This window comes from Empidonax traillii, unplaced genomic scaffold (assembly GCF_003031625.1).
Source record: "Empidonax traillii isolate 1590-97213 ecotype Southwest subspecies unplaced genomic scaffold, ASM303162v1 scaffold476:size613836, whole genome shotgun sequence".
Lineage (NCBI taxonomy): Eukaryota > Metazoa > Chordata > Aves > Passeriformes > Tyrannidae > Empidonax > Empidonax traillii.
The window spans coordinates 604,211-613,836 of NW_020955669.1; the positions used below are offsets into that span (position 1 = coordinate 604,211).

The 9,626-nt window shown below is 64.7% G+C and overlaps 3 protein-coding genes across 3 annotated transcripts; all 3 read left to right on the top strand.

Moving 5' to 3' along the window:
• Positions 1-6: 6 nt before the first annotated feature.
• On the top strand, positions 7-4,616 carry CUNH17orf53 (chromosome unknown C17orf53 homolog). Its single transcript, XM_027895971.1, has 10 exons — positions 7-38; positions 265-315; positions 469-1,383; positions 1,755-1,838; positions 1,968-2,108; positions 2,373-2,481; positions 2,562-2,647; positions 3,191-3,298; positions 3,444-3,630; positions 4,291-4,616. Exons 1-10 carry the CDS (start codon positions 33-35, stop codon positions 4,362-4,364), a joined length of 1,761 nt encoding a protein of 586 aa, XP_027751772.1. The 5' UTR covers positions 7-32; the 3' UTR covers positions 4,365-4,616.
• A 380-nt stretch (positions 4,617-4,996) lies between these two features.
• On the top strand, positions 4,997-9,440 carry ASB16 (ankyrin repeat and SOCS box containing 16). The gene is made up of 6 exons (XM_027895973.1): positions 4,997-5,306; positions 5,824-6,091; positions 6,442-6,934; positions 7,004-7,117; positions 7,202-7,424; positions 9,423-9,440. Exons 1-5 carry the CDS (start codon positions 4,997-4,999, stop codon positions 7,385-7,387), a joined length of 1,371 nt encoding a protein of 456 aa, XP_027751774.1. The 3' UTR covers positions 7,388-7,424; positions 9,423-9,440.
• TMUB2 (transmembrane and ubiquitin like domain containing 2) lies at positions 8,038-9,623 on the top strand (the record flags this gene model as incomplete). The annotated part of the gene is made up of 3 exons (XM_027896002.1): positions 8,038-8,082; positions 8,445-9,206; positions 9,506-9,623. Coding segments are annotated over exons 2-3 (603 nt in total), but the record flags the coding sequence as incomplete, so codon positions are not given.
• Positions 9,624-9,626: the final 3 nt, after the last annotated feature.

Consider the following 9,626-nt stretch of genomic DNA (forward strand, 5'->3'; position numbering starts at 1 on the left):
CCCGCTGCTGCCATGGTAACGGGAGCGGGGATATGGAGGTGGGTTTGGGGGTGCCCCGCGAGAGATGCGGGGGCCCCCCCGGCGACCCCCGAGGGCCCCACGGCGGAGGCCTCCGCCGTGGGGCCCTCGGGGTCGCCGGGGGGCCCCCTCGGGGTGAGAGGGGGGTGGGCAAGTTTGGGTGCCCCACGAAGAGTTTTGGGGTCCTTATGGGATCTGAGCTCCCCCCGTAATCCCATTTTCCCCTCTTTTTTCTCCCCCCCACAGTCCTGCCGCTTCCAGAAGCTTTTTGGGACGGACGGGGAGCTGGAGGACGAGGTGAGGGAATCCCCCCCGCAAAGATGGGGTCACCGCAGCTTGGCTGAGCTTGGGTGAATCCTTTTTTTTGGGGGGAGGGGGATCACACGGAGCTGTTTTGAATTCCCGGCTTTTTTTTTTTTTTTTTTCCTTTTTTTTTTTCATTCCACACAGGATTTCCTCTCCGCCGTGGAGGACGCGGAGAACCAGTTTGTGATCCCTGGATACTCGTCACCCAGCGATGCCCCAGTTAACCCTCCCACTAAACCCCATCCCACTAAACCCCATCCCACTAAACCCCATCCCACTAAACCCCCCACCCTCCGGCCCCTCACCGGGCAGGGGGAGCATCCCGTGGGATTCCAGGGACCCCCACCCAGGGGAGCAGCCCACCAGGATGAGCTGGATAATGAACTTTTCCTGGCTGCCTGCAAGGAGCTGGAAGGGCCCGAGGTGCCGGTGGGGTCCGGCGCTGCCCCGTTGCCCCCCGGGCACAGGGAGAATCCCACATGGATACTCCCAGGGAAGGAGAACACTCAGGAATGTGGGATCCCCAAAAAGCTGAGGGTGGGAGAGGAGCCAATCCCCACCTCCAGGGGGGTGCAGGACAGGCAGGACCCCCTCCCCAGTCCCAAAGTGGTGCTGAGGCCCAGCGCGGCCGGTTCCTGGACCCCCAGGCCCCCCATTTCCATGGGAAAGCCGGGAGGCTCCGCAGGGTCCCGGTCCATCCCTGCTCTGGGGGATCCATCCCTGAGGCCTTTCCAAGCACCCCTGGGAGGCAGCAGCTCCTCCTCAGGGCCCCAGACCCCTCCAGCACTGAGCTGCCCCCAACCCCAGCAGCCCCCCAGGCCCCCCTCCAGACCCCCTGGATCCACGGAGTCCCCGAGGCCGCCGCTCCGGACAGCTCCCGGATTCCCGAATCCCACCATGGTCCCCAACGCCCCCGGCCCCCCAAACCCCCCCGTGGTCACCAACCACCTGGTGCAGCTGGTGACAGCGGCCAGCAAGGCCCCCGGGGGGTCCCCCCGAGTCCCCTCGTGCAGGGAGACCCGGCGCTTCCCGGGACCTGCCGGGATCCTGCCCCAGCAGGTGGGTGTAGGGATGGGGATGGGGATGGAGATGGGGATGGGGACAGGATGGGAGTGGGGATAGGGATGGAGATGGGAGTGGAATGGGGATTGAATTGGGAGGGGGTGAAGATAGGATGGGGACAAGAATGGGATGCAGATTGAATGATAGGGACAGCATGGGAACAGGGATAAGGGTGGGATGGAGATGAGTATGGGAATAGGGATAGAGATGGGGGCAGGAATGGGATGGGGACAGGAATGGGATGAGAATGGAATCAGGATGGGGATAGAATGGGAAGGTAATTGGAATGGCATAAGATGGGAGAGGTTGGGATGGGGGCAGCTGATGAAGCGATGCAAATCCCTGGACACCTCCCTTTATCCCATAAGCACTCTGGGAAGCTGCTGGAGGAGATCCTGGTTTCTGCTCCCCAAACTCCAGCTCACGGGGCTGTGGCAAAGCCACGGACACAGGTAACACACCCCCCAGCTCCAGCAGATCCGGATGGGAATCCCATCAGTGTTGCTGTGGGCTCCCAAAGAGGGATGCTGGAAGGAGAGGGGGTCCCTGTGGCTCCAGGGTGGTGACTGTGCTTGTCCCAGGCACTGCCCAGCTCCCCGCTGGCCACAGAGGAGGATTTTGGGAAGGGGCCCTGGCTGGCCATGAAGACGGAGCTGGGGCTGGACGAGAGGAATCCCAGCTGCTTCCTCCACACCTACAGCGTGGTCATGGTGCTGCGGAAGGTGAGGGAGCCCAGATGAGGCCACTGGTGCTGGGATTCAGCTTCCAGCTCTTCCCTCACTCCTCAGAGCTGTTTTTAGGGCTGGGAGTCAATGTGGGGAGGGTGCCGAGCTGGGTTGAGCACAGACATCCACATCCCCACGGGCACATCGGTGTGACAAGGGTCACAGAATCCTGGAATGTCCCATGCTGGAAAGAGACCCACAGGGATCATCGAGCCCAGCTCCTGGCCAGGACATCCCAGAATTCCCCTTTGTGCCGTGCAGGCAGCCCTGAAGCAGCTCCCAAAAAACAAGGTGCCCAGCATGGCCGTGATGATCAAGAGCCTGAGCAGGACCAGCGCCGGCGCTGGCGCCGTGTTCCGGGATCCGACAGGTGAGTGGGGCCGGAGCTGTGCCCGCCTGGGGCTCCTACTCCTCTCTCCTGGGGCTCAGGGATCCCATCCTCATCCACAGGGGAGATCCAGGGCACGCTGCACCGGCTGCTGCTGGAGGAGAGGCAGAGCGAGCTCCGGCCTGGCTCTGTGCTGCTCCTGAGGCAGGTAGGAGATGTGGATCACATCCCAGGGGAGTGGGATATGGGGACCTGCTGGGGTGGTAATACAGCATGTCAGCTGTCCCATTCCCCATCCCATAACACCCTGGAATTGTGCATAAAGGGAGAAGGGGATACAGGAATATTAGGATGAGGGTATAAGGGAATATTAGGATAAGGAGAACAGCCTGTTTGTTAATAGGGTGTATCAGCTGTCCCATAACACCATGGAATTGTGAATACAAATATTAGAATAAGAGGAAAAGGGAGTATTGGGATGAGGGTATAAGGGGAACTACCAGCCTGTTCATATGGTACATCACCTTTTCCATTCCCTATTTTGTGACACCTTGGAATTATGAATATAAATATTAGGATAAGGTGTGTGAATACATAGATGACCTTTCTCGCTCCCTATTCCATAATACCTTCCATAATTTTCATTTGAGCTTGTCATAAATGGAAAAATGTAACTTTGGGGTGTTATGCAGGAACTCCTCCACAGACAAGGAGCTGGAGCTGGCTCTAACCCCTTTCCCTTCCCTTGTAGGTGGGGGTCTTCTCCCCCTCCCACCGCAACCACTACCTCAATGTCACCCCCAACAACCTGCTCAGGATCTTCCCACCGGAGCCCGAGGGCGGCTGCTCCCAGCGGCAGGTGAGGAGGGGACAGTGCTGGTGGCCCTGGGGGGATGCTGGGACCCCCCCCCCGAGGGTGGTCTGGGCTGTGGAGACCCTCAGGAGGAAGGATGAATAAATCCCCCCTGGGCTCCCAGTTAATTGGTCCCTGCTGGGTTTTGCAGGTCCCTGCCCAGGCTGGGCTAATCCCAGACCCCCCTGAGCAGCCCCCCCTGGGTGTCCCTGGGGATTGGGGACAGTCGAGGACAAGTGGCCACAGCACAGAGGAGCATCCAGGGGGCTTTTCCCTGCACCCACCAAGCCCTGGGCCCAGGCAGGAAGAGCCAGTGGGAGCTGATGGATGTGACATGGGTGAGTCAGACCCGCTCTGGGAGGGGATGGAAAGCTCCATGTCCTGTGGAAAACCGGGATGGGGTGGGGACTCCCCTCCTCTGGAATGGCAGAGGGAGGGTCTCAGAGAAGGGGTTGCCCAGAGAAGCTGTGGCTGCCCCATCCCTGGAAGTGTCCAAGGCCAGGTTGGACGGGGCTTGGAGCAACTTGGGATAGTAGAAGGTGCCCCTGCCCATGGCAGGGGTAGGAGTAGCTGACATTTAAGGTTCCTTCCAGCCTAAACTATTCCATGATCCTATGGCTCTATAATATGTCCAGCCTGGAGCAAAGGGAGCTCAGGGGGGACCTTCTCCATCTCCACAACTCCCTGACAGGAGGAGGGAGCAGAGTGGGGTTGGGCTCTGCTCCCAGGGAACAAGAGGAAACGGCCTAAAGCTGCACCAAGGGAGGTTTAGGTTGGACACTGGGAAAATTCGTTCATGGAAAGGGCTGTCCAGCCCTGGCACAGCTGCCCAGGGCTGTGGTGGAGTCCCCAGCCCTGGAAGAGATTTAAAAGCCATGTGGATGTGGCACCTGGGGACATGGGTTAGTGGTGGCCTTGAGGGAATGGTTGGACTGAACAATTCTGTGGTTCCATACCCGTGTAAAACTCATGGATTTCCCCCCTGCTGTGCCATGCAGATGACCTGGATGGGCTCCTGGGAGAGCTGCCTGAGGATTTCTTCTCAGCCCCAGCCCAGGCTGACTGTGGCTGACCCCGGGTGCTGCTGGCACTGGCTGGGCCATGCCATGGCCTGGTGAGGATGATGATGCCAAGGAGCAGGTGCCGCACCTGCCACCTCTGCATGCTCCTCTCTCTGTGTCTTCTGTGTTTGTTGTGGAGCCAAAAGCTGGGGAGGTTCCAGGGGGGTCCCTGGGAGGACATGGCGTAAGTGCTGTCCCCGCTCCTCCGGGCACAACTTCCCCTCTCACTCCCAAACCTGCATTAAAGGGCTGCTTTGTCCTTGCATCACCTGTGTCCTTGTGTGTCACCCTCCTTCCGGACCCCAAACCTGTCCCCTGGGGGGTCCTCGCTCTCCCTCTCCTCCCTGGGCAGAAGGGGCCATTCCCCTCGGGGTCCCACAGCCCCTCAGGGTTGGGGAGTCTCCAAATCCCACCCCCATGGGACATCCCCACCTCTCACCCACCAACAGGTTAAACTCCCAGCACCCCGTGACTCTGTTTACCGCCCAGGAGTTATTTATAGGGCTCCTGTCTCCAGGATTTGATTCCACATCCATGTGTGGGGCACAGCCCTATTTATAACCCCCCCCCCACCAAGGCGCAGGGGGCCGGTCGCTGCCCCCCAACTGCCCCCCAACTGTCCCCCAGCCCTCCAGGAGTGCCCATGGCCCACGAGACCTTCGCCTTCAGCTCCTCGGCGCTGCGCTCGCTGCGGCTCCAGCGGGAGCTGCTGGAGCGGGAGGAGCGGCGGAGAGCCTTGGCCCGGGAATGGGCCACGCGCCGGTTCCTGCCGGAGCCGTCCCGGGCCCCCCCGAACCCCCCCCGACGGCGCCAGCACTGCCGGGACCCCGCCGTGCACAACGCCCTGTACGCCGGGGACCTGCCGAGAGTCCAGAGCATCTTCAAGGACGAGGCCACGGCCAATTTGGTCCTGGAGATGGTCAGCGAGGAGCTAGTGTGGTCGCCGGAGCAGGGTATGGGGCTGAGGGGTCCTTCCCTTCTCCCTCCCTCCCTCCCTCCCTCCCTCCTTCTTCCTCCCTCTTTCTCCTTCTACCCTCCTTCTTCTCCCTCCATCCTTCCCCTTCTTCTCCCTTTTCCCCCCTCTTTTTTCCCTCTTTTCCCCTCTTTTTTCCCCTCTCCCTCCTTTTCCCTTTTCTCCCTTCCCTTCTCCTTTCTTCTTCCCTTTTCCCTTCCCTTCTCATCCCCCTTCAAATTAACAGGGGGAGCCAGGGCAAGGGGCTGCAGCTCCAGGTGGGCTGGGGGGAGCAGGGCTGGGGGATCCAGTTTGGAAGGGCTGGGCTGCGGAGAATTCTCTGGGAAAGGGGGTACCATCCCAGGGTTTACTCCCCACAGGGTTTTCTCTGGCTGGAGGTGGAGGTGGGGTGATGTTGGGGTTCACAACCAACCCCCTGAGCTATGGGTGGGCGGGGTGGGTTTTCAGGGCATCCCCCTAGGTTGCCCAACTGATTCTCCCCCCGTGCCCCCCAACAGGGCTGTGGGTGCTGAGCCCCCGCCAGCAGCAGACCTCTGCTCTGCGCATCGTCACCGCCCGGGGCTACGAGGACTGTGCCCGGCACTTGCTGCTGCGGGGGGCGGCGGTGGACGCCGTGGTGGGGGGCCGGGCCCCCCTGCACGACAGCGCGGCCGCCCCCCAGCCCAACTGCACCCGCCTGCTCCTGGCCTTCGGCGCAGACCCCAACGTGCTGAGCGCCGAGGGCTCGGCCCCGCTGCACCTCTGCACTGCCCCCCAAAGCCTGCGGTACGGGCAGGGGGTGCTGGGGAATGGGAGGGCACCTGCCCAAATCACACCCGCGGCCTCTAAACCCCCCAGAGCTCAGCCAAGACCCCTTATGCTGGTGGGGCCCCTGTTTGAAGCTCCCCAGTGCAGCACCTGTGTCCTGGAGGTATCCCGTGGGAGCCAGGGTTCTCTGAGGTGTCCTGGGGGTGTCTCTGGTGAGGTCCCAGACGTGCCAGGGTTCTCCAGGGTGTCTCAGGGAGTCCCCGGGGGTGTTCCAAGTGTGCCAGGGCTCTCCAGGGATTCCCAGGGGTGTCCCAGGTGCCACCTCTCCCCACGAGTATCCCCCTCACCCTTCACCCCCCCTTCCCCAGGTGCGCGGAGCTGCTGCTGGCGCACGGCGCGCGGGTGAACCTGGGCACGCGTGACCGGCAGGTGACGGCCCTGCACGTGGCGGCGCGCCAGGGGCTGGTGGCCCACGTGGAGCTGTACCTGCACCACGGCGCCGACCCCTCCCGCCGCACCCACCAGGGTGAGACCCCCCTGAACGCCGCGGTGGCCGCGGCCGAGCGCCCCGAGGATGCCGAGCGGTACCTGCGTGTGGCTGAGCGGTTGCTGGAGGCCGGCGCCGAGCCGGGGGCCGCGGGGCGCAAGGGCCATACGCCCCTGCACAACGCCTGTGCCAACGGGCACCCCGGGCTGGCCCGGCTGCTGCTGCGCCACGGCGCCGACGCCACCGTCCCCAACGGCGCCGGCGACACCCCCATGGACTGCGCCCTCCGCGCCGTCCACGAGTACCGGGACCAGCGCCCCGAGGAGACCCTCACGCTCCTGCTCGACCACGGCGCCCGCCCCGGGCACCCCAAGGTGGGTGGTGGGGGTTCGTGGGGTGGCGGTGGCTGTGCCAGGCCCTCAGTGACACGGCTCTGCTGGCAGATGCTCAGGCTGTGCTGCCAGCACCCGCCGGCGCTGGAGGTGATGCTCAACACCTACGACCGCGTGCCGCCCGCCGAGGGGTGGGCAGAGGACGTGCCCCCCGAGCTGTGGGAGGTAAGGGTGTGCCCTGGGGTGTCCTTGGGTGTCCCTGCAGCCCGGTCCTGGCTCGCTGAACCCTGTGTCCCCCCCTTAAACCAGGAGCACCGGGAGTTCTACGCCTCAGCCGTGCGCATGGCGGGGCAGCCGCGGCGGCTGCAGCACCTGGCACGCTGGGCCATCCGGAACCACCTGGGCGCCCGCTGCCACAGCGCTGTCCCCAGGCTGGCACTGCCACCCACCCTGCACCGGTACCTCCAGCTGCACATCGAGGGGGTCATTTCTTGAGAGCAGCCCTTGCTTCCCCACTGGTGTCCCCTCCCTGTGACACACCCCCCCCCCACCATGTGCTGGCGTTAATAAAAGGACGTGGCAGAGGTGGCTCTCGAGGCGTCTCTGTCCTTGTGGGGAGTGGGTGAGCAATGGCTGCTGCTCTGAGGGGGGACAGGGGTCTGAGGGGGACAGAGGACTGGGAAGGACAGGGCTAGGGGGTCACAGGTCTCAAGGAGGTGACAGAAAGGCCCTGGGGGATGTGAGGGGTGCAAAGGGGGGTGACAGGCTCTGGGGATGTGACAGCCAGGGCTGGGAGTGTCCAGACCAGGCCCCGGGGGGAGTTCCTGGCCCGGGGAGGGATCAGGCCCTCGTTGGGGGGTTCAGCCCCCCGGGGCGATGGGGGTCACGCGTGGCTCCCGAGGCCCCTCCCTGCGGAGCCCTAGGCCCCGCCCCAACCCCCGTGCCCTCCTGACCACGCCCCCTTATGGTCCCGCCCACAAATCGTCGGAGTGATGCCCCGCCCCTGAGAGGAGGTGAGGCCATCTAGTCCCTCCCCTTCTCCACAAGTCACGCCCACTGGGCGTGGCCCCGCGGGCGGGGCCGTGACGCAACGCGCGCGCGCGCTCCCGCCACCTGCCCCCTCCCGCCCCCTGGCGGCGGCGCCGTCTGACGTGGCGCTTCCGGCGCGCGGGCGGCGGCGGCGGGAGGCGGTGAGTGGGGGGGGGGGGAACACCGGGACCCCCGGGATAAACCGGGACCCTCGGGCATGGCAGGGACACAGCGAGACCCCCTGGGACATAGCGGGACCCCCTGGGGGTGGCAGGGACACCCCCAGAACACAGAGGGACAAACCGGGACACCCCGGGACCCCCGGGGATGGTGGGGCACACCGGGACCGTCAGGGACCAACCGGAACACACCGGAACGAGCAGGGACCCCCCGGGGCTGGCAGGGACACAGCGGGACCCACCGGCTCCCCCCGGTTCCTCCCGCCCCCCTGGGCCCGGCCCGGGTCTGCCCCTCGGTGCCCGGGCCCTCCGCCCCTCTCACCGCATCTCTCCGCTCCGCCCAGGTCAGGGATGGGCTGACGCTGCCCCGGGCTGGGCACTGAGGGGCTGCGGGACCCCCCGGGACCCTCCGCCAGCCCCGGCGAGGGGAGCGCGGCCGGGGAGCGAGAAGGAACAGCCCGCAGTGAGGAACTCCCGTCCCTCGGGGTCTCCGGTCACCGGGAGCAGCGCCGGGATCTGTTGGAAGGTGACCGCGGACGGGTCCCTGCTGGCATCCACACCGGGCACGGGGGGGGTTGAGGAAGGAATAAAGACCCCAGGCTGAGCGGGGGGATCCCGGAGATGGAGCCCCCCGCCGCCCCCCTCATCCCGGGGGTGGGGGACGAGGTGACACTGGTGGCCGGGCTGGCGGTGCTGGCGCTGGCGCTGGTGCTGGCCTGGCTCTCCACGTACGTGGCCGATGGCACCAGCCAGATCCTGGGCACGGGAGACGCCGCCGTCATCCGCCTCGGGCCCCTCCCGCCCTACGCGGGGGCCGCGGGGGCGGCAGAAGCCCCAGAGCCCCCCGGGGTCCCCGAGAACGCGGAGGAGAAAACTGAAGAGGAAGGGGCAGGGCCGGCGGCGCAGGGGGACAGCGGGACCACCCCCGATCCCGGCCTGGAGCAGCTGCTGGATGTCCCGAGCTTGTCCCAAGGGATGGCTGAGCCCCGACCCTCCGAGGAGGGGGATCTGTGCCCTGGACTTATCAAGATCCGCCTCAAGTTCCTCAACGACACCGAGGAGGTGGCGATGGCCCGGCCCGAGGACACCGTGGGGGTCCTCAAAAGGTGAGTCCCGAGGGACAGGGGGCACAGGGAGCTGTCCCAGGCTGCCAGCCCACCCCCCTACAGCTCCTGTGCTCCCCTAGTACAAACAGCCCCTTCCCACCAGAACAAGAGAGGACATTTTATCCATCTTGTTCTTCCAAAAACACCGAGGGGGGATTTAAAACAAGTTCAAAAGAGACGGAGCGTGGTGGCAGTGCCATCGCTGTCCCCCTGTGCTGTCCCCTCCCCATTTCCACCAACCTCAGGTGTATCCACAAACCCCTTCTCTGTCACCTCCAACCTCTGCCCTCCTCCCACAGCAAATACTTCCCGGGTCAGGAGAGCCAGATGAAGCTCATCTACCGCGGGCAGCTGCTGCAGGACCAGGCGCGGACGCTGCGCTCGCTCCGCATCACGGACAACTGTGTCATCCACTGCCAT

Coding starts and splice junctions, on each gene's coding strand:
- CUNH17orf53 (XM_027895971.1), top strand. Junction 1,384..1,754: donor CCGGGATCCTGCCCCAGCAG/GTGGGTGTAGGG, acceptor TTATCCCATAAG/CACTCTGGGAAGCTGCTGGA. Junction 3,631..4,290: donor AGCTGATGGATGTGACATGG/GTGAGTCAGACC, acceptor TGTGCCATGCAG/ATGACCTGGATGGGCTCCTG.
- ASB16 (XM_027895973.1), top strand. CDS start 4,997: ATGGCCCACGAGACCTTCGCCTTCAGCTCCTCGGCGCTGCGCTCGCTG. Junction 6,092..6,441: donor ACTGCCCCCCAAAGCCTGCG/GTACGGGCAGGG, acceptor CCCCTTCCCCAG/GTGCGCGGAGCTGCTGCTGG. Junction 6,935..7,003: donor CCCGCCCCGGGCACCCCAAG/GTGGGTGGTGGG, acceptor CTCTGCTGGCAG/ATGCTCAGGCTGTGCTGCCA.